Source organism: Diaporthe citri (assembly GCF_014595645.1).
Source record: "Diaporthe citri strain NFHF-8-4 chromosome Unknown scaffold_2, whole genome shotgun sequence".
NCBI lineage: Eukaryota > Fungi > Ascomycota > Sordariomycetes > Diaporthales > Diaporthaceae > Diaporthe > Diaporthe citri.
Window position 1 is genome coordinate 6748956 of NW_025064847.1, and position 20519 is coordinate 6769474.

Here is a 20519-nt window from a genome sequence, read left to right on the forward strand (position 1 = left end):
ATTGCTTAAATTAAGAATTAAACTTAAAACCCCCTATATTTAAATTCCATTATATATATATCCTTATAAATATATAATAAATTAAAGATTAAATTATATAAAATATATTATTATTATATTATTTAAGTATTTATTATAAAAGAAAAAAAGTAATTTATTTATATAAAAGGAGCTATCTTAAGCAACTTAGCTATTTATTAAAACTTATAAATTTATTATTTAAATTTTAAAATTAATAAATTCCTTACTTAATTTAAATAAAAGTTTATAAATTTTAATAAGCTAAAGCATTAATTTATAAGATTTACTCTTTAATAACCTTTAATAATCTTTATATATAAAGATAAGGTAAATATATTATAAAGCTATAAGCATTAATAAACTCCTTATTTAAGTTAAGTAAGGAGTTTGCTAACCCTTATATACTTAAATATAAATTTTTATTATTAATTTCTTATAATAGCTTTAAGTAATCTTTATATACTTAGCAAGCTAAATATTATAATAACTATGCTTATTTAAATAAGCATTATATCTTACTTAAGCAAATTAATTAATATTCTTAATTATAAAAAGTAAATATAAAAAAAATAAAAAATAAAATGCTAATTATAAATACTATTTATATATTTATATAGTAATGCAGCTTTTTAAGTTCCCTTTTATATGCTTTATATAGCATTAAGTTAAGGTAATTTGCTCTTTTTATTCCGTATTTATTAATAAAGCTTACTTTTATAAGCCTCCTTTTATTTTATAACTTTTTATAAATAATAATAAATTAGCATAATGGCTAACTTATTAAGCTTTACTATTCTTTTAAAACTTAAAGAATAATCTTTTAGCTATTTTTAACTTTAAGGCGTTAAAATGCCTTTAATTTTATTAATATTTATAGCCTTTATATTTAAATTAATAAATAGCTCTTAATTATTAATTAAAATAAACGCTTAAGCTAAACTTAAAAAAAGGTGTAATAAGTATAAATCCTTATTAAATATAGCATTAAAGCCTATATTATAATTATTTTCTTTTTCTTTCTTTTCTTTATTTCCCTTAATATTATATATTTAATGCTTATAAATAAAAGGCTAAGTAAGCTAAATAAATTAAAATATTAATATATTAATAGCTAGCTATAATATAATTTAATAATCTTTAGCTTAATTATTATATATATAGTTTAAATAAGTACCTTTTAAAATTAAAAATATAGAACTAATATTAAAAGCCTTTATACAACCTTATTACAAGCTATATTATTAATAATACTTATTATAAGCAAGGCTAAATAAGCTAATAACTTAATAAAAAACTATAATTAAGTTTTTATTAATAAGAAATATATTAAAGGTAAAGCTTAATGCAAAGGCTATATTATTTATATAGCAATAATTATTATTAATAAGCTTATTAATTATTAATAAATTTAATAACTTTTTAATAAGCTAATTATTTAGCTTTATTATTAAATAATGCATAGCTATTATAAAAATATTTATCTTAACATAGTTTTATATAAGTATTAAGAGAAATTATTAAAGATGCCTAATTAAGAGAATAAGATTAATATTATATATATCTTTAAGCTAATTAATAGTTCCTTATTTGCTAAATACCTATTTAATATATATTAATATAACTATAAGGGTAAGATATACTTAAGTTGCTATTATTTATGCCATTACCTTTTCCGTTGCCTTCTTTATTAACTACTTTAAAATTATAAGATATTGTTATATAAATAATTAATTTAATAATTAAATAAATGCATATTATTAAGGGATTTATAATAAATTAATTATTATTATTATTATTGCTATTATTAATACTATTATTATTATTATTACTGCTAAGAAAGGAATAATAAATATTAAGAATAAAGGTAATGCATTTTAAGCTATAAATATAAAGCTATATAAGCTCCTTATTAAAATATAGTAAGGAGTTTATTAACTTTAATTAAGTTAATATAATTAAAATTAAACTTATTATTATTTTATTTATAAACTTATATTTAATTGCTTTATAGCTTTAATATCTTTTAATACCTTTTTAGTTAAATGCTTATTATATTTAATTATAATAAAAATATTTACCTTTTTTTAAATTATTAAGATAAAGTTTTTTAATAAGCTAAGTAAAATACTGCCTTTATAATTAAGAAATTCTTATGCTTATAAGGTAAAAACCTTTTTTAAAAGCTGCTTAAAACTATTTATTTAAAAAGTAACCTTCTTAAATTAATCTTTTCTTGCTTAAGTTTTTTAATAAAGATAATTAATAGCCTATTATATTATATCTTTTATAAATATCTTATCGTTAATTAAGCCTTAATGGCTTACCTTTAGTATTAAATCCTAAACTTTAATAAAGCATTATAAAGATAGAATTTTAAAAGCTATATATTAAATAGAATTAATATATAGCTTTATATTTTTATTAATTTAGTTAAAGTTAACTATTAAAAGCTTAAATATTAAGCTATAATCTTTATAAGCTTAGCCATTATAGCAAATTAATGCATTTATAAGCTGCTTATATTTTAATATAAGATTATCTAGCTTTTAAAGAAAACCTATAATATACTCTTAAAAATAGAGGGAGTTTAAGAATGCCTTATACTTAAGATTTAATATATTTTATATCTTTATTTTTAATTAAAATTATTTTATTAATTTTAAATTTTAAAGGTTTTAAAACTTAATGCTAAAAGCTTAGTTATTTATTATCTTAATTATAAGATTAATAATAACATTAAAAATATAGCTTATTTAAAACTTAATATTTATAATACTTTATATATTACTTTTATTATTATCTTTATTAATAATATTATTTATTATTAGCATTATTTTATAAAAATAATTAAGCTAAGTAAGTTAATATATTTATTTATATTAAAAAGTATTAAATAATTAAGTTTATTAAGTTTAATATATTTACTTTTTCTTTATACTTAAGTAATTAAATTAATAAATAAGGGTAAATATAATAAACTATCCTTAAGATTATTATTTTTTTATTTTATATTTATTATATTATTAAGAGTTAAATATATTAAGTTATTATAGTAAGTTAAATTATATAATAATAATAATATTATTAATATTTAAGTTAATGCTAAAAGATATAATTAAAATTATTACTTAATATTTAAAGTTTAGCTTTTTAAACTTTATAAATATATAATCTTAATTTAGCTTATAAATATTTATATTAAAGCATTTTAAAAAGTTTAATATTTATTAAATATTAAAGCTATAATATTTTTAAAGATATTTAATAAGTAACTTATAAGCTTATAATAATTTATTTTTATTATTAATATATATTAAACTCTTTATAATAGCAATTAAGTTAAAGAAATTTATATTATTTAATAAGAAATATAAGCATTAAAAATCTTTTATATATTTATAAATAAAAAGCTAAATAATTATTAAAAGCTTAAAATAATTAATTAATATTTAAATTATTTTTATATTATTAATATTTAGGCTTATATACTTAAAAATATAATCTTAATTTATATAATTAAAAATAGTTATATAAGTAAATAATAATATTTAGCAAGGTATTAACTCTTTAACTTAATAAATAAAAGAAAAATTAATTTAAAAGCTCTTTCTTTATATAATAATTATATATATTTTTATTAATAATAATTATGCCTATTTAGCTATTAAATGCTAAGTTATAAAAAAGCTTCTTAAAGTAGTAATTTTATCTTTACTTTAAATTTATAATAATATATATAAAATTACCTTTTTTAATTTATTTTTAAATTTAAGGGTTTTATAATTATATTAATATTATATTATTTAATAAACTTTTTACTTAAATTTAATAAAAAGGCTATTTTAATTAATATTATGTTATTAAACTTATTTATATATATAAATTAATATTAATTTAAATAAAATATATATCTTATATATTATTTATAATATTTTTAACTTACTTTTTCTTAAGCTTTATTAAAGATATAAAATAAATAATAATTTTCTTTTAAAGTATAATAAATATATATTATAAAGTATTCTTTTTATACTTAATAATTATAATAAATATAATATTTTAACCCTTAAATAAAGCTATAATAGCTTTTATTTATTCTTTATAAGCTAAAAAATATTTAATTATACTTTTAATTATATTTATAGCATTAATAAATAAAATCTTTATTAATAATTATTTATAATTTAATAAATTAACCTTTAAATAAATGCTTATATTTATAAATAATTATAATTTATAAAAATAAGTTAATAATCTTTTAAATTTTATAATTTAATTTTATATTTTTTATTAAATTTTTATACTTTTAAGTATTATTATTAATAATTAAGATATAAGTAATTAATAATATATAAAGCGCTTTTTAATTTTATTTCTTAATTAAGTATATTTAACTTAATAAATTTTGCCTTAAAAAAAATAATAATTATATTAATAAAATTTTTATTTAAAATAAAAACTTAAATAATAATTTTTAAAAGTATAAATAAAAAGCATTATAATAATATTATAAAGTATTTTTAAAGTATTTTTTATGCTTTTATATAAAGTAATACTTAAGTTTAACTTTTTTTATATTTTAATTTTAAATATTCTTTATATATATTTAAATTTAGCTTAATAATTATATTAATTATAATTTTATTATAAAGCATAAACTCTTTATTTAAAATAAGTAAAGAATTTATATTAAGTTATGCATATCCTTAGCTTAGCATTATATATTATAATAATTAATTCTTTAATGCAGCCTTCCCACTTAACATAAGTAAGGAGGCTATGCCTTTATATTATAACTAGGTCGCAGGCCTGGCCATGCGTGTAAAAGGACACCTAAACTTTTAAGATAAACCCATAGCTTTATAGTTGGGTTTACTCAGGTGGGCCCTTATCGATAAGAGTATGCGAGGGGTTAGCGAGGTAGCTTGGTTCTCAAATGCGCGGCACCGCCTGTCGGGCCCATCTATGACTCGACGTCGTCACACGCCAGGGTCCTGTCTAAGCCCACTCCAAGGCCAACACCTCACCTGTCAATTGTATTGCTCATTCGGCGAGCAGTCCAACCAACGAGCACACCAAATCATCCGGTGCGAGAGAACAGTCATCACTACCACATAAATAGTGGTCTTCAGCGGAATCTTGATCAATGGGATTGTCCCCGCATCCCCCATTCCTGGCAGCAACAGCACAGCATCAATGATCACCCGAATACATCGCCACAACTAATCCAGAGGTACGCCTGCGCTCATGCCCACGCCCAAGTCTACGCCCCACAGGCACGCGCAATTGCGATGGCCCGCCTCAAAGTGGAAGCAGCTCTAGAGCATTGCTTAGAGGCAGCGTTCTCCCTCTTCCTCGGCTGAAAGCACCGTCGAGCCCCCTCAGACAACTGTGGGACACACAGACTGACCAGCTGCCCACCACCAGTGCCTCAAGACACGATGGCGACTACAAAATCTACGAAACTACCACAGGAGCGGCGGAAAGGCGAGGCTGCCTTGAGCGACTTCGCTGACTACGTCGAGAAGCAACAAGCAATCAGATTCCCCAGTGCCAAACCAACAACAACAGCGGCGGCTGCTGCTGCCGCCCAAGACGACCACGAAGCAGAGCTCGACGACATCCTTGACGCCCTCGACCTTTCCGACAAGGCCCCTCTAGCCCCTCTCCACAAGCTCCTCCTTGGAACCGACGACGAGTCATTACAAAAGCTTGTCGAACTATTAACGTCGCGGATAGAGGAGGGACATGGAGAGACATTGTTCGACATCGGCTTCGAGCACAACGGCGAGTCGATGCATCTCGACAAAGAGGGCTGGGACAAGGCATGGGGTCGGCTGCAGGAGGCCGCCACAAAACTCAAGGCAGACTGCCAATTACTCCTGTCCAAGAACGTCGGCGGTGACGCTGAGAGCCAGGCTGCCGCCTCCGACAAGGGCAAGGACTGCAGTGCCAAGATCCTCATCCGCCAAACTCCTGCTACTGTCGAGAACGTCATCGAGACGAGAATAGCAGTAGTAGGAAATGTCGACGCTGGAAAGAGCTCCATGCTGGGAGTCTTGGTCAAGGGCGACCTGGACGACGGGCGAGGAAAGGCTCGAGTCAACCTGTTCCGACACAAGCACGAGATCGAGACCGGCCGGACCAGTTCTGTGGGCATGGAGATCATGGGCTTCGATACTCACGGCAATGTCATTACCAGCGACACGCCGGGTCGAAAGCTGTCGTGGGAGGAGATTGGGAAGCGCAGCGCAAAGGTCATCACCTTCACCGATCTTGCCGGTCACGAGCGATACCTCCGGACCACCGTCTTCGGCTTGCTGTCCAGCAGCCCTAACTATTGTTTGCTGATGGTCGCAGCCAACAATGGTCTGATAGGAATGAGCAAAGAGCACCTTGGTATCGCACTGGCGCTTAACGTGCCCGTCATGGTCGTCGTCACCAAGATCGATATCTGCCCGCCTCAAATCCTCGAGCAGACCTTGACCCAAATCACCAAGATTCTGAAGTCTCCGGGTGCAAGGAAGATCCCAATCTTCATCAACGACCGCGACGAATGCATTAATACCGCAACCCAGTTTGTGTCTCAGCGTATCACTCCCATCTTCCAGGTGTCCAATGTTACTGGCCAGAATCTGGACCTAGTACGAACATTTCTAAACATCCTGCCGCACCACGGAAGGTGAATCTACCTCGAATTCCGACATGCGCTCCAGTATGCTAACGCTCGCTACAGATACGACGCTGATGCACCTTTTGAATTTCACGTCAATGACACTTTCTCCGTGCCTTTCGTCGGAACCGTCGTCTCGGGTATCATCAAGTCTGGTGTCGTCCATGCCGGTGACAGCGTTGTCATCGGGCCCGACAGCCTGGGCCAGTTCACCCAAAGCTCCATCCGCTCCATCGAGCGGAAAAGGATTCCTGTGCCAGCCGCAAGCGCCGGCCAGAGCGCTTCCTTCGCGCTGAAAAAGGTCAAGAGGAAAGACGTCAGGAAAGGCATGGTCGTGCTGCCGAAACCAACCGACGGGGCCCCGACACCGAGGGTGTACAATGAGTTTGTCGCCGAGGTGCTGATCCTCAGCCACGCCACAACCATCAAGAAGAAGTATCAGGCGATGCTGCACGTCGGCCCTGTCAGCCAGACCTGCTCCATTATCGACGTGGACAGACCATTCATCCGCACAGGTGACCGTGCGACGGTGGCGTTCAAATTCGTGCAGAGGCCTGAGTACCTCGCTCCCGGTGACCGCCTGCTGTTCCGCGAGGGAAGGACAAAAGGACTGGGGATCGTCAAGGCCGTCGGCTATGACCGCAGCTATTTCCCTACGAACGAGGGCAACGGGAATGGCAAGGCCCCGCAAGCACCCGCGCCGCCGGCCTCGGGCTCGGGAGCCTCGGAACACGGTCAGGATGTCAAGGTGGCGGGGTAAATACCTTCATCTTCATTAGGTGATATGGACGGCTGCAGATACTGGTGAGCGGGTCGGGACACCCAACTGGCCTGCTTGTGGGTTCTGGGGCGTTGATGTTGCATCTTGTTCACACAGATTGCGCGCACATCCGATCTGATGAGTGAATGGGTTTGGCTTCACGCATTGCTGCAATACGGTTTGAATGGAGTTAAAGGGGGTTTCTCGGGCTGGCTTCTGCTTGAGAAAAGCGTCTTGCTTGTGCATATTGTTTTCCTCTAGCTGCTTCATACTTATGTGATACTCCTCCCGCTTTCATACCATTTCTTTCATTTTTATTGTTGAATTTTGAAGTTCGTCTACGCTGAACTTCCCGCAATCCGCCCAAGACGCCATGGTGAGAGGAGCAGGGCCCGAGCCTTCTTGTTGTCTGACCATGGCGGTCTGTCTACCAGAGGACATTAGGAAAGGGAGAGAGCTGTCAGTATCACAACGCTGGATTCAACATAACCAATCTACGTAGGTTGCCAGCTCCGAGGGACTACAAAGTAGCACGAGAAAATGGTGTAGACCTAGGGGTGAAGTGTGTAGATTCACCTGCGTAATTTGCTTTATCACTGGCACCTCTAATACATCGGACGTCGTTCTTATCGACTCAGGCAAAGACCAATGATGAATCAGACTGGATTTATTAAATAAGAAATTGGGCTAAATACTAATATTTGGTGGCGATATTAGAAAATGGTTTTGTTAAGCTTCTTGTCCTGACTTCATATTAGGGCCTGGGTGGTTCAAGTTCTTGACCGTTGGGGCATACCCATCACAAACTTGGTTCCTGCGTTTCCGCCTCTGCCTTCTTCTTATCTCCTTCCTTCTTTTCTTGCTGCTTCTGCGACTTTGCCACTACCTGCGCGGCCTTCTTCTCCTTGGCCTTCTGCTCCTTTGCTTCCTCGGCGGCTTTCACCGCCTTGGCCTTTTCTTCCCACCAGCGCTGGACATATGTGGCCAGAACCATCTCCAGAACCTCGCGGCCCTCGTCGCCCTCGTCGACGTCGATCTCTAGGTCGCCAAGCTTTCCTTGATAGAACCAGGGCTTCGCCATCTTGGCGACCACCTTGCCGTCTTTATCTGTGATCTTGGACGTCCCCGTCCACGTGTACGTGACGTCCCTGAACGTCACGGTGCGGTTGTTGCTCCCGAACCAGGTGCTCTTGAGCTTCAGCTTCGCCTTCTCGTCCGCCGGCGACGACTCTGCCTCCTCGGCTCCTGCCTCGGCCGTCCGGGAGGGGTGCACGGCCAGCGTTGCATGGCTTGGCTCATCGATGGTGGCGATGCAGATGCCGCCGTCCTTCTCGCTTGGCTGGCCACGCCAGAGATGCTTCTTTGCGCTCTTCACCCAGCCAGTCTCGGTAGATGTGCTGTAAATAACGGCATTTCTACTTGGCTCCTTGAACACCAGCTCGTTGGAGTTCTTGCCGTATATCCGGCCTGGGGCGTTCTCAACCTGATAAGTGAGCTTGGGCATCGTGATGCTATGAATTATAGGCAGGTAGGTAAGCTGGAGGGATCTTGATGTGGCTGAGGTGTGGCTCTCCTGGTAGACGGTCTGGGAACTGTCCAGCATTTAAGTGGGAAACGCTCTGGGGTGAGCCACGGTCTGCTACTGTGACTCCCCATGTGTGAAGAGTGATGTCATTTGGACCTGGCGTCGTTACTAGCTCACACCCTCAACTCGCGCAGACGGTTGCCATTGGCTTTTACCAGCTCTCGACGCCACACTCTCTGCGCTCCAAAGGTTAGCCTTGATATTGTTTCCCAACCACCAGAAGTTGGCCGTGCAAGAAAAATGTTAATGTATGTTCAACGGGGAGTAGTTGTGCACCACGCCGCTGCGCAGAGACAACACAATTCTGCTGAAATCAGGTTGCAAGAAAGCTATGCAGATTCTTCAGGATTCCGAAGCATAATAATTAGAATTTTTCATTACAATAGTATAATTAGCCTAGCAATAATGTTTTTTTTTTTGTTACAAGGCAGGCTCATTCATCCTCATGTATGTACTCGGCGCAAATCGTATCGCACCTGATGTCCATAACATCTCCAACAGTGACGTTCCCCAGAATATCCAACATCCAAATCACATGGTTCAAAGTTGTGACGTTCCCATCGTCCCCATCGTAGTCAAGGATAGCGGCAGTAGGAGCAATCCATTCGTTCTTCAGCAGATGGTCGTCCCTCGGAACGTTACGACCGCCCATATCAGTGAGACGATAGGTCAAGTCTGCTTGCTGCCACTCCCACCAGAGACGGTCGATGTTAGTGTGATGCAGGTAGAACAGAGGGTCTCCAGGGCTGGCGCTTTGGAGCTCGAGCTACTCATATGGTCAGCAATGTGGTTAGTGGTGAAAATGCCAGAGTAGGTGGGATAGAATACTGACCGTTCCGGAAACAGCCAGGTGAGCAGAGCTGAGAGGCTTCACGGAGTAACAACTCCACGCGTCGCCATACGTCGTTGCCGCGAAGCACGTATCAGCGTAAGTGCTATTTGCCCACGACCAGTAGGACTCGGTGAAGTTGCGGTCCAGGCAGTACTCGTCGTAGTTTATGACACCCCAAGCCTGGTCAAGGCGGAGCGTCGAGTTGGCGAACGGCCCATCAACCACACACCTGTCGCCCTCACGGCCGTTGGAGCCAAAGCTGAGATCATATGAGCCGAACACACTGGCGTCCGTTGATGCCCAGCTGGGCTGGCTGGGACATCAGACACTTTTCGGCCCGGATATATTCCGCCTTCTCATCATCAGTCAGGGTGTGCCTTTAATCTCAACTAGTCAGTCTTCTAGTATAATCATAACATGCTAGGGGCTTGAATTTCCCTACCAAGCCTTCCTTTGGTTCAGTGATGTACATGTGGCTGTTGCATTTCGGCGGGCAAGAGTCGAAGCATTGGTCACGGAAGTGAGTGACAGGAGGCCAAGAACGGTCGATGTGGCCAACGAGGGACTCATTCTCCCCGAGTAATGTCTGTAATGGTCCTGGTTGGGTGGCCAGGGATAGTACTTCAGTGTCCTTGGTGTTGGTAATCCGGTCTCGGGATTGCCGCCCACCTACCGCTTCAGGCAGACGAATGCCTGACGACAAACCCACGCCTCGATTCCTGTCATTGCCATGGGTTCAGATCCGCTTCTGTGCCTTATCAGTTTCTACGACACGCACCCATGCCACCCACAATACGTTCCTGCCGGCAATCACCATGGGGCTGCCGGGCTGCAATGCTGACGCATCCCTGTCCTGAAGCAACACTGACTGAATAGCACCGCTGTTCCTCCTATTCTTATCCCAGCAATACAAATACTAAGCTTTCAATTCAAGCGTCTGTCATGGCTTGATGGGTTGGTGGAGTGTTTCGAAACACAAAGCTTGGCCACAATGGATCTTGATTTCACCTTGGTCTTGTTCGGGGACCCCACAGGGATTTATCTGAGATGTGGGTGCATCCGAAGTGGCGGGCGTCGGCTCGAGTGGGCCGTCGTCGATCAGTATGACCCTCAGCTGTATTCCTATATTCGGCGGCGACAGCCCCTGACATGCATCGATGGTCCCTGGCTCCCGTTGCTCTTAATCTGAGTGCTTCGGATACTGCTCCAGAACATGACTGTGTTCACTTTATTGTGAATGAATCGTTGGGACCCGTCCTCCTTGCAATCTATTGCCCCGTTTCTGAAAACATCCACTTGCGAAAATCCGAATGCATACTTACCTTGCTTCAAAATGTCTTGAACGCATTCCCCGCTTGATTCAACAAGTATCCTTCCTGCCATGAGACCACGATTGCGTCTGGACCGACGCTGGGCCGTCTGTGGCCTCAGACAACTGAAAAACTTCTCATTATTGTTTTCTAACACCTTACCAATTTTGAATGGTTTCTACCAAGTGAAAATGACGAGGATGGGCTGGAATGCAAGGCAGGCTGAGTACTTCGAAATAACGAAGGCCCCGACAATGGACATGCTTCGATCAAAGGTGTATCTGAATTACTCCTTGATGTGACCGTTACTCCAACAACGGTGACGATCAGGGGAGTTCGTCTCAAATATCTTTCTCTGCATCCGTTTTTTTCTGGCTCTTGCAAGCGAGTCGATCAGAAGATGCCCGCGTGCGGGCTTTGATCACACCAGGCTCAAGTGCTCACTCACATCCATCCCCCTTCCAACCCACTCAATAGCGCTCAGGCGACAGTCACTTCGAACACAGAACTGCTAGTCATGTACGGGCTTCCACCTCTCGAACTTTGACCGGAACGCCCTTCCACAGGTTGTTCTGTGCTCAAGAGCGTGTTATGTGCGCACCGACAATGTTCAGCTACTGTTGCACAGAAAGCAAACCACAATCGAACGAATTAGTGAAGACTTTTAAAATCGAACGTAGCAAATAAATTTCACTAATGATTCCAAATAAGCTTGTTCAAGCCTTTGCACGCCTACCTGCCTTTCCTGTGGCGACTGTGACTGAGTCCACGACCAGGTTCGCTTGCTCCAAGTGACTCGGCGAGGCGACGGGTAACTTTGGCTCTTCTCGCCTTTATATCAAGGCCATTACTAGACTCCCTCTTATGGGACCGTAGAATCTCCGAGACTTTCAGCTGACCTTAAAATGAAAATGAGTCCAACCCCAAGAACGCGAGAGTGGGCGCTTGTCCGTGCAACCACCGGGTCCAAACATGATGCATTATGTGGCCCAAGGTAAGTAGTATGCCTCTTCGATGACCTTGGTAGGTACTAATGCCACTGATACTAATAATTTACTTGCAGGTGTCGCTGGTTCCATTCCGATGGCCGACGTCGTCGCCACTCTCGAACCGAGATTCAGGTGCAGGGGCCGGGCAGAGTCCGCGGGCGCCATTCGCGATGCCCGACTGGTGAAAGACAGCGTTCTTTGTCTGAGACGAGGTACCCTGGTAGATCCAATACAGTCACAATGTCAGAAACAGGTGACACAATCGAGCCAGAGAGTCAAGCTGATCCTGCAAACGAGGAAGAAACTGCCGAGAATGACGGGGATATCGGCCATACGTCGGCCACCACAGATACCACAAACGCTACCGTTTCCCAGGATGAAGGCGAGAGAGAATCCTCGAGCATACATGCACGTGGAGGTGGCTTTGGGCGTCTCTTGCGCCAATGCTTCGGGATACGCTCACCACCAAGCCCAATTCCGCAATATATATACCACGAGTACCCTGTGCCCCGACCTCGTCCTCGACCTCGACACCAATCCCGACACCGATCCCGGCACCGATCTCGACACGGACCACGAAGGCGTACGAGGAGTCACAGTAGCTATGGTCACAGTCGCTCCCACTATCATCGAAATGACCGCTATCGTTCACTTTCACCTCGCCTCCGCAGGGAGCATCGATCAGTACCAGCCATAGCGAGAAAAGCGCCGAATTACGATGGTATGAATGACAATGAGTTGTTTGATGCTATCCTTGCAGAAGAGAGGGCCATGGATCCGATGCTGAGAGACCTGGACGCCAGAAGAGCACAGGGCGGGGATGTGTAGGAGCACATAAGATACCGTTTGCCATCTTAGATAGAGCCTCAATAAAAGCTTAGTTACATTTTGATTTCTTTGCATACCCTACGTGCTTCTTTGGTTCTGGAAGGCCACAATGTGGGCACTCGTATGGAATTTGACTGCATGTCCTGGCCTGCCTTTCTGCCCTACAGTATTTTGAACATTTTTCCGAGCTGAAATCTGGTTGGAAAGTCGTTGGACGAGATTCAAGTATCAAGGTGTCGGGATCCATTAATCATCCGTTTAGGGTCACCACCTGGGCAGCAAGATTGGCGCCTTTCAACAGTGATTCAGTGAGATTTCGATTTGAGGCTCACCTCGTCCGTCACTCAGGGACATCTGAGCAGCAACGGATGACGTGCAACTTCTCTTGACGGAGCCTCCCAATACTTGTCTGAAAATTGGTAGCAAGCACTTGATTTTATGCGGCCATGGATGATTGGTTGCACAGAAGACGACCGAGGCCCCGCCCTCCCGAGCTCTCCGAGACCTCGGGCCGCAGTCAAATACTGAAGTCACAATGGCCAATGATGCAATCTTTGAAGGATGATTGTTCCACAACCTAACGTCTGATTTCTGTGCTGGCAGGCTGGATTCTCCATATGCTGACTGCATAGGGGAGACTACTCGACTATTACCGCCCGAAGAGGAAGGTAATGTATGAAAATGGCGGCTGGGATCTGAATCCTGCTGGACTGCTTATGCCCCCACTAGAATCACCTGGTATTGTATTGATCACACCATGCCATGTATTTAATCACACTTAGACGTTAACGATCTCCTCTCCGTCTACTTTGGACTTCAGACGATTGTATACTACATTCAAGCTCACTATGACATATTCGCCTTCTCAAAATCGCCTCTGGCTCAGAGCCCTGCTGTTGCTCGCCACCCTGTCGGGTATTTTGTCATCGGCTGTGGCCAAGGAGATCCCGCCGTATTCAGGCAAATACAACGTCGGCGCAACCAAACAGGTCATTGCCATCAGCGAGCCAGATGTATTTGCCCCCGGGAACGTCAGTACCTCTTTTCTGGTGACGCTGTTCTACCCAACACTGCAAGAACGAGACGTTCCAGGGACAACACCGTACTTGACAAAGGTCACCGCGAATCAGTTTGAGACGTACCTCCAAATTTCCAAGCGGAACACTCGGGAATTATACAACACGGGTGCAATGGGATGCACCTTTTGCCGAGACTTTGCTGCAGGACGAAGGCTCCGACTCGCCCACCCTGCTTTTCGGACCGGGCCTGGGAGGCCCGCCCTGCGAGTGCTACACCCTCCTCCTCTCTGAGCTGGCATCCAAGGGGTTCACCGTCGCCGCCTTGGACCACACGTACGAGCAGCCATACGTGCTGTACCCCAACGGCAGCGAGTACTACGGACCGCCGCTCGAGCACGTCTGGAGCACCGAGGAGGCGCTGGCCGCAATCGAGCACCGCATAAACGACACCTTCGCCTTCATCGACGCGTGGCCCAAGCTGGCTAGGAAGCTCGGTTTCGCGTCCACGACGGACAGATTTGGGACGTTCGGCCACTCCGTCGGCGGCGCGACCGCCCTCGCGTTTGCGCAGCGGGTGGACCAGAGCTTGGTCCCTGCGGGCATCAACCTGGACGGTGCGTTCTTGGGGAAGCTGGACAGCCCGGCTGCTGACGTCGAGCGCCCGTCTCTGCTGCTCGGCTTCGAGGGACACGCTAGCACCCACTACGACTTGAGTTGGGACACGTACACCGAGGCGCAGTCGAGCTGGTGGCGCGTCATAGAGGTCAACGGGACTCGGCACCAGGACTGGAGTGACATAACGTTCTGGAAGGAGCTGGACCCCCCCGTGCAGACTACCACTGGGAACATAAGCGGCGAGAGGATGGTTGAGGTTGAGACGTCACTTGTTGCTGGGTTCTTCGACTGGACGCTCTGGGGTAAGGATCAGGGTGAGCTATTTGACGAGCCTGATCTGTTTTACCCGGAAACCGTCCTCGTTTCTGGAGCAGATGCCACGGTGGAAGATTTACTGGGACGATTGGACTCATATTGACAACAAGACGAGCCTTCCGACTGAAAATGTCAAAGTTGAAAGTCAGGGTTCATGTGAAATGAACAGATATAATGAGTGATTCTGTGCTACGCTGGCTCGTGATATACATTCCACTGTACCTCTTTCTTGATGATCATGTCCCTACTGCCACATCTACTGACATCACGTCCATCCTCCGTCGCACTGCTACCACGATCCGACGTGCCGTCAGGGCTGTGATGGATGACGACCTCATGTTGGAGCGACCCGGGTCGTAATCTGGGTTGTTGCCAACCCATGAGACCATTAGTCCCGTCATAATTATTGCCGGAAGGGAAGTCTCCAGGAGATTTATTTCTCCGCCTGCCTGAGTGCGTGGTCAATGGTTGGAGTGCATAAGCCTCGGAAGACGTGTCCAGGTCCTTCTCCATGAAGCCGAATGAAACGCCAAGCCCGGTAGAAAACGACTTCATAAAGCTCTTGAGATTCGGTATTGTCGCGGAGATGAGTGAGTAGGTCAGCGTGACTTGCTGTAAGAGGAGACTGCCGGAAATCTCGAATAGTGGCGAAGCTGATTTGATGTATTGCTCGAACAGGCTGAGGTGGGCCACGGACAAGGCGATCAACGGCAGGCGGAACGCAAAAGCAAGGAAGACTTGGAACTTTAGGCAGAGCGACATGGTGTTGGACCATACGAAGACGACTGGTAAGAAGCAGATGAGTATTTCCGTGATGATGTCAAACGCTGTTATGATCTGCCAGCGGAGGAACTGGTACAAGTTCCAAGGTTAGATCAAGACTGTCCAAGCAACCGCGTGCAATCTAGGCGACCTACCTGTTCCGGACAATAGCGAGGATGCGAGGTCGTCAGTGTCGTTCCGGAGTCACAATTAACCGCGAGTCCGACCACAGATCCAAGACCCCAGACAGCGCTGAAGGTCAAAACCCCCATGCAGGTTATCCATGTTTTGTCGATGTCGAACGTGAACACTCGACGGACCAGGGAAGCAACCGAACATTTGGCCAGACAAAGTATTGTTATTGAGAGTATTTCGGAGGCTAAGAATGTCTATGAGGGACAGAGGTTCAGCATGGGAATTCGAGGTCTGATCGACGGCTTGTGTATAAGCATGTGGTATGGTAGACATCGTACCTTTCCAGCAATAGGCCATCGGTCCTCCGACGTGATTGCCTCTGACTTGGCAAGACCATTCTTCAGCCCCTGAAAAATTACCGCTGACTGGGCATAGAGCAATAGCTTCGTAGTCGTAATATTAGCATGGTGATGCATGTAGAACTCGACTCATAGTAAAGCTTACCGTGGCGAGGCCAATCAAGTAATCATCAGCACCGTAGATACCCTTTTTGATGCGAGCTCTAGCCAGTCCTGAAAAGCTGCTGTATATTATTCCCAAGATGGTCACGATCCAGAGGTAGCCGGCATGGTCGTTGTATTCGATTGGCGAAAATGCAACAGTACCGCCGTCAGAGTCGCGTGGGTTCATTATTCTCAACCGAGAAGTTGTCAAGAGAGCATGTTGCCCTTCCCTGCTCGACGGTGGAGGCCCCCCGAACCGTATATGAACGATGGAGACAGGTAGGGGCAACAGTGGTCAACCGTGCGAGATGACGGACGCTTATCGCACACCAGTCAACAGCGGGTCGCGTCTCTTGTGTCCCTGGGTCCAGGTAGACATGCCTTTAACTTTAAGCTGGCGCCACGACGCACGGCTTTGATAGATTGAAAGCTAAAAAGTGCGGTGATTCGACCAAGGTCTGGACAAGATAATAAGTCCGACACGTTGCGTACATTGAAGGAAGAAGACAGGGCCGGGTCCATGGTCCAACGAAATCTTCAGAGAGCTGTGTTTTGGCGGCGGACCATTACTGATCCTGGGCTTTGCCAGGCAACGTGACAGGCGGACCGTGGTACTGAGGCCGGGCGGCCCGTACATCTCTGCCCGGCACCTTTCCGAACCTGGGGACTCTTGCTCACCGATGCAGGCATAACGCTGATCCCCATGCTCTTATGCGGAGGCTTTTATATTGTGACAGATCACGGGGACAATCGAAAGTGGTCGAAGCCGGAGCTTCGAGCACTTTGAGCCAAAACTTTCAGCTCGCGAATAGGATCTCCGGGAGGCTAGCCACACCTGTGCTTGGAACCCACTGGCCAAATTTTGACGTGTGGGGGTTTCTGCTGTCGATCGGCTTGAATCTGGTCGTCCCACGTGTGCTCGATTCCCCAGTCACTCAAACTTTAAATGGTTGTCCGTTCCAGCTGGGAGGATGCTGATGGGTCTACATCGCAGATCAGGCTCAAGAAGTTCGCAACATCCGAGCCCAAGATTTTTCTTTGTCTCTTCTTGTCGCAAAAGGTGTGAGGACTCGGACGTCGCTATATTGCGAGAGCTTCAATAGGATGATTTCCCCAGCCCGGAACCACGGTACCATGCATTAGTCTGTTGCAAGACGACTTGTCAAAGAACGGAATGCCGCAGGTGGCTCCGGACATCTCCCCCGATTTGAGTCCTCGTGGATTGAATCCAAGAGGGGCCCCGTATCCATACTTACTAGCCTCTAAAGAGTGGAGGCATTGGCGGAAACTTTCCACACTTGCTCGGCATGAAATCGCTCAAAGTGCGTCAGCCTGGCGATCATGTTGGATTGTTGTAGTCACACTTCAGTTTTCATATCCCCTCTTTTATGATGGCTTTGCACCTGCGACGAAAATTTTGAGGGGGTGGCATCCATCAGGACTGTGCCGGCAAGTGTAAATGATCTTCTCCCTCATGAGTTGTGTGATCGAGTCACGAACAGCACCTGAGGGGTGATAATGCACTCTGATATCTTCGGAAACAAGCGATTTTCTGCTGACCCCTGATCCCGAGTAACGATATGTATGGCGCAATTTTGCACTTGATGCTTGTGGATTTCCCCGTACCAGAGTTGAAGCCCCTTGAAATGGGTTCTGGGCAGCACTATCATGTGGGTCTTTGTCCAGCAGGCTCGCTTCTGTCTCCGAACCCTGTACAGATAGTCGAGCCAACCCAATTGGAGTGTTACGTGCCTGTGTGTGTCCGTTCCGCGTCCTAGATAGTGATATATCATATATGCCCCCTGAAGATCCCTCAACTTTTTCAATGGTGCGGTGCCTACCTCAGCACCCTCCTCTGGCCTGAGTCGTGGCAAACTATTGCCAGTGATCAACCAGAGCAACCGGACGCTACCAAGATGGCCTCGAATGCGAAGACCAGCCCGCAAGTCGAGAATGAGTCGGCCGAGTTGAGCCTCCGCCAGGCACTCGCCAGCGGCAGTGCCGTGGACGACAAGACTGGCACCTCTGACGACCGGGCCAACATGTTTCGGATGGGAAAGAAGCAGGAGCTGAGGGTTCGTGACTCTGATATTGTCCAAGTGTGGTGCCATTGAAGATGTTGACGGGAGGCAGAGAAACTTCCGCTTCGTTTCCATGTTTGGATTTACTATGATCCTTATGGCATCATGGGAAAGCATCATTAGGTTTGTAGATCATACTGCTTGAAGACACAGAGAAAACGACTAAGACTATGCGTGCAGTGTCTCCAACATCGGCCTTGTCAATGGCGGTACTGCGGGTTTGATCTGGATGTTCTTCATTTGTTGGGTTGCGTTCATCTTCATCAACACGTCAATGTGTGTCCCTCGCATCTTGACATCTCGAAAACATCCTCAAATTCCGGTCTACTGACTCGGACTTCTCTAGGGCGGAGATGGGGTCAATGATGCCCACTGTGGGAGGCCAGTACGTCTACAGTTATGCACAAGCAACCAGCTTCAAACTGCTAACAAACACGCAGATATCATTGGGTGTCAGAATTTGCCCCGAGAGACTACCAGAAGTTCATTAGTTACCTTATGGGATGGCTTTGTGTCTTGGGTTGGCAAGTCGGCTGCACTTCGGGCGCGTATCTTGTCGGCACGCAGATCCAGGGGCTCATCGCATTGAACAACCCGGCATATTCCTATGAGCGCTGGCATGGGACTCTTCTCACTATCGCTGTCTCTGCATTTGCAATCCTGTTTAACACGGTACGAAAGATGGATGCTATTTCCACGGGTCTGGTGTTGGATGAGTTGCTGACTTTGTCCCAGGTCCTGGCCAGGAAGCTGCCCCTGATCGAAGCGATTATTCTTGTCATCCACATCTTTGCCTTTTTCGGTATCTTGGTTACGCTTTGGGTACTGGCACCGGTAAACAGTTCACCCAAGCAAGTTTTCACCCAGTTCAGCGACGGTGGCGGTTGGAGAAGCCTCGGCGGTTCCGCGCTCATTGGTATCACCAGTGGGATTTACCCTCTCATCGGAGGGGATGCCGCCGTGCATATGTCTGAGGAGCTGAGAGACGCCGGCAAGACGCTCCCGAAGTGTATGATCTGGACAACCGTTGTTAATGGCGGTCTGGCGTGGGTCATGATTATCACGTTCTGCTTCTGCGTCGGAGATCGTGAAGAAGTTCTCAACAGCCCGACAGGTGCGAAATCTCTACCTCTACTTTCATATAATATACGTACAGAGGAGCCACAGACACTGACTATCATTGAATAGGATATCCATTTATGCAGGTATTCTACAACGCGGTCCGGTCAACGAGAGGAGCAACCGCCATGTCTGTCTTCATCACGATAATGTTTTTCTTTGGGCTATTGACTTTTGTCGCCACAAGCTCCCGTCAGCTATATGCGTTTGCCCGAGACAAGGGCCTCCCCTTCAGCACATGGTTCGCAACCGTCCGGCCGGGGTGGGACATCCCTTTTAACGCGCTCATCTTCACTTTCGTGTTTACCAGCGCCTTGTCTCTGATCAATCTTGGGTCCGCAACTGCCCTCAACTCCATTACCGGCCTGCAAATCAACGCCATGCTGTCCAGCTACATTGTTTCGATCGGCTGTACGATATGGCGCCGCTGTACGAACCAACCTCTGCTGCAATCGAAGTTCAACCTGGGCAGGTGGGGCTTGCTCGTCAACATCATCTCGATGGCATTCCTGGTCTTCTTCTTCATACTGGCATTCTTCCCTTCCTCGCCCCACCCCGATGCAGCCAGTATGAACTGGAACATTTTGATCTATGGCGCGGTCATCCTGCTTTCTACCGTCTATTATATGTTCTGGGGGAAGAAACACTACGACGGCCCAGTGGAATATGTGAGAAAGATGGACTAAGGAAATGACCTTCGTTTTGGTATCAATGCAATTTTGCGAATCATCACCAGCTTCATGTTGTGAAGCGAGAGGCTGATAGTGGATCCAAAAGTGTGCTCCAAGATCAGTTCTTCCTTGTCCTTTCTTCCGCACAAAAGAATCGACTCCAGCCTTCCTCACTGATGCTTAGCGGGTAAGCAATGAGCCGAACGGTAACATGTTACAGTCCGTGTGCATTAATCAAGTCCGAGGCGGACTTATTAGGCATGGAGTTGACCCACCCTCATGGCAGCTCGGCCCCACATGC

The 20519-nt window shown here is 43.5% G+C and overlaps 7 protein-coding genes across 7 annotated transcripts; 4 read left to right on the plus strand and 3 right to left on the minus strand.

Annotated features, from left to right (window-relative positions):
- Positions 1-5462: 5462 nt before the first annotated feature.
- INS49_007379 (uncharacterized protein) lies at positions 5463-7454 on the plus strand (the record flags this gene model as incomplete). The annotated part of the gene is made up of 2 exons (XM_043168144.1): positions 5463-6703; positions 6758-7454. 2 exons carry the CDS (start codon positions 5463-5465, stop codon positions 7452-7454), a joined length of 1938 nt encoding a protein of 645 aa, XP_043029288.1.
- A 799-nt stretch (positions 7455-8253) lies between these two features.
- On the minus strand, positions 8254-8958 carry INS49_007380 (uncharacterized protein; the record flags this gene model as incomplete). Its single annotated transcript, XM_043168145.1, has 1 exon — positions 8254-8958. The coding sequence occupies one exon, from the start codon at positions 8956-8958 to the stop codon at positions 8254-8256; it is 705 nt and encodes a 234-aa protein (XP_043029289.1).
- A 514-nt stretch (positions 8959-9472) lies between these two features.
- INS49_007381 (uncharacterized protein) lies at positions 9473-10603 on the minus strand (the record flags this gene model as incomplete). The annotated part of the gene is made up of 3 exons (XM_043168146.1): positions 9473-9805; positions 9872-10180; positions 10577-10603. The coding sequence occupies 3 exons, from the start codon at positions 10601-10603 to the stop codon at positions 9473-9475; spliced, it is 669 nt and encodes a 222-aa protein (XP_043029290.1).
- Positions 10604-12153: 1550 nt separating this feature from the next.
- INS49_007382 (uncharacterized protein) lies at positions 12154-12867 on the plus strand (the record flags this gene model as incomplete). Its single annotated transcript, XM_043168147.1, has 2 exons — positions 12154-12175; positions 12245-12867. 2 exons carry the CDS (start codon positions 12154-12156, stop codon positions 12865-12867), a joined length of 645 nt encoding a protein of 214 aa, XP_043029291.1.
- A 979-nt stretch (positions 12868-13846) lies between these two features.
- Positions 13847-15050, plus strand: INS49_007383 (uncharacterized protein; the record flags this gene model as incomplete). Its single annotated transcript, XM_043168148.1, has 2 exons — positions 13847-14029; positions 14223-15050. 2 exons carry the CDS (start codon positions 13847-13849, stop codon positions 15048-15050), a joined length of 1011 nt encoding a protein of 336 aa, XP_043029292.1.
- A 330-nt stretch (positions 15051-15380) lies between these two features.
- Positions 15381-16534, minus strand: INS49_007384 (uncharacterized protein; the record flags this gene model as incomplete). Its single annotated transcript, XM_043168149.1, has 5 exons — positions 15381-15396; positions 15495-15799; positions 15865-16098; positions 16183-16287; positions 16349-16534. The coding sequence occupies 5 exons, from the start codon at positions 16532-16534 to the stop codon at positions 15381-15383; spliced, it is 846 nt and encodes a 281-aa protein (XP_043029293.1).
- Positions 16535-18263: 1729 nt separating this feature from the next.
- On the plus strand, positions 18264-20233 carry INS49_007385 (uncharacterized protein; the record flags this gene model as incomplete). The annotated part of the gene is made up of 7 exons (XM_043168150.1): positions 18264-18422; positions 18481-18551; positions 18609-18704; positions 18775-18813; positions 18869-19100; positions 19164-19542; positions 19617-20233. The coding sequence occupies 7 exons, from the start codon at positions 18264-18266 to the stop codon at positions 20231-20233; spliced, it is 1593 nt and encodes a 530-aa protein (XP_043029294.1).
- Between the last annotated feature and the right edge of the window lie 286 nt (positions 20234-20519).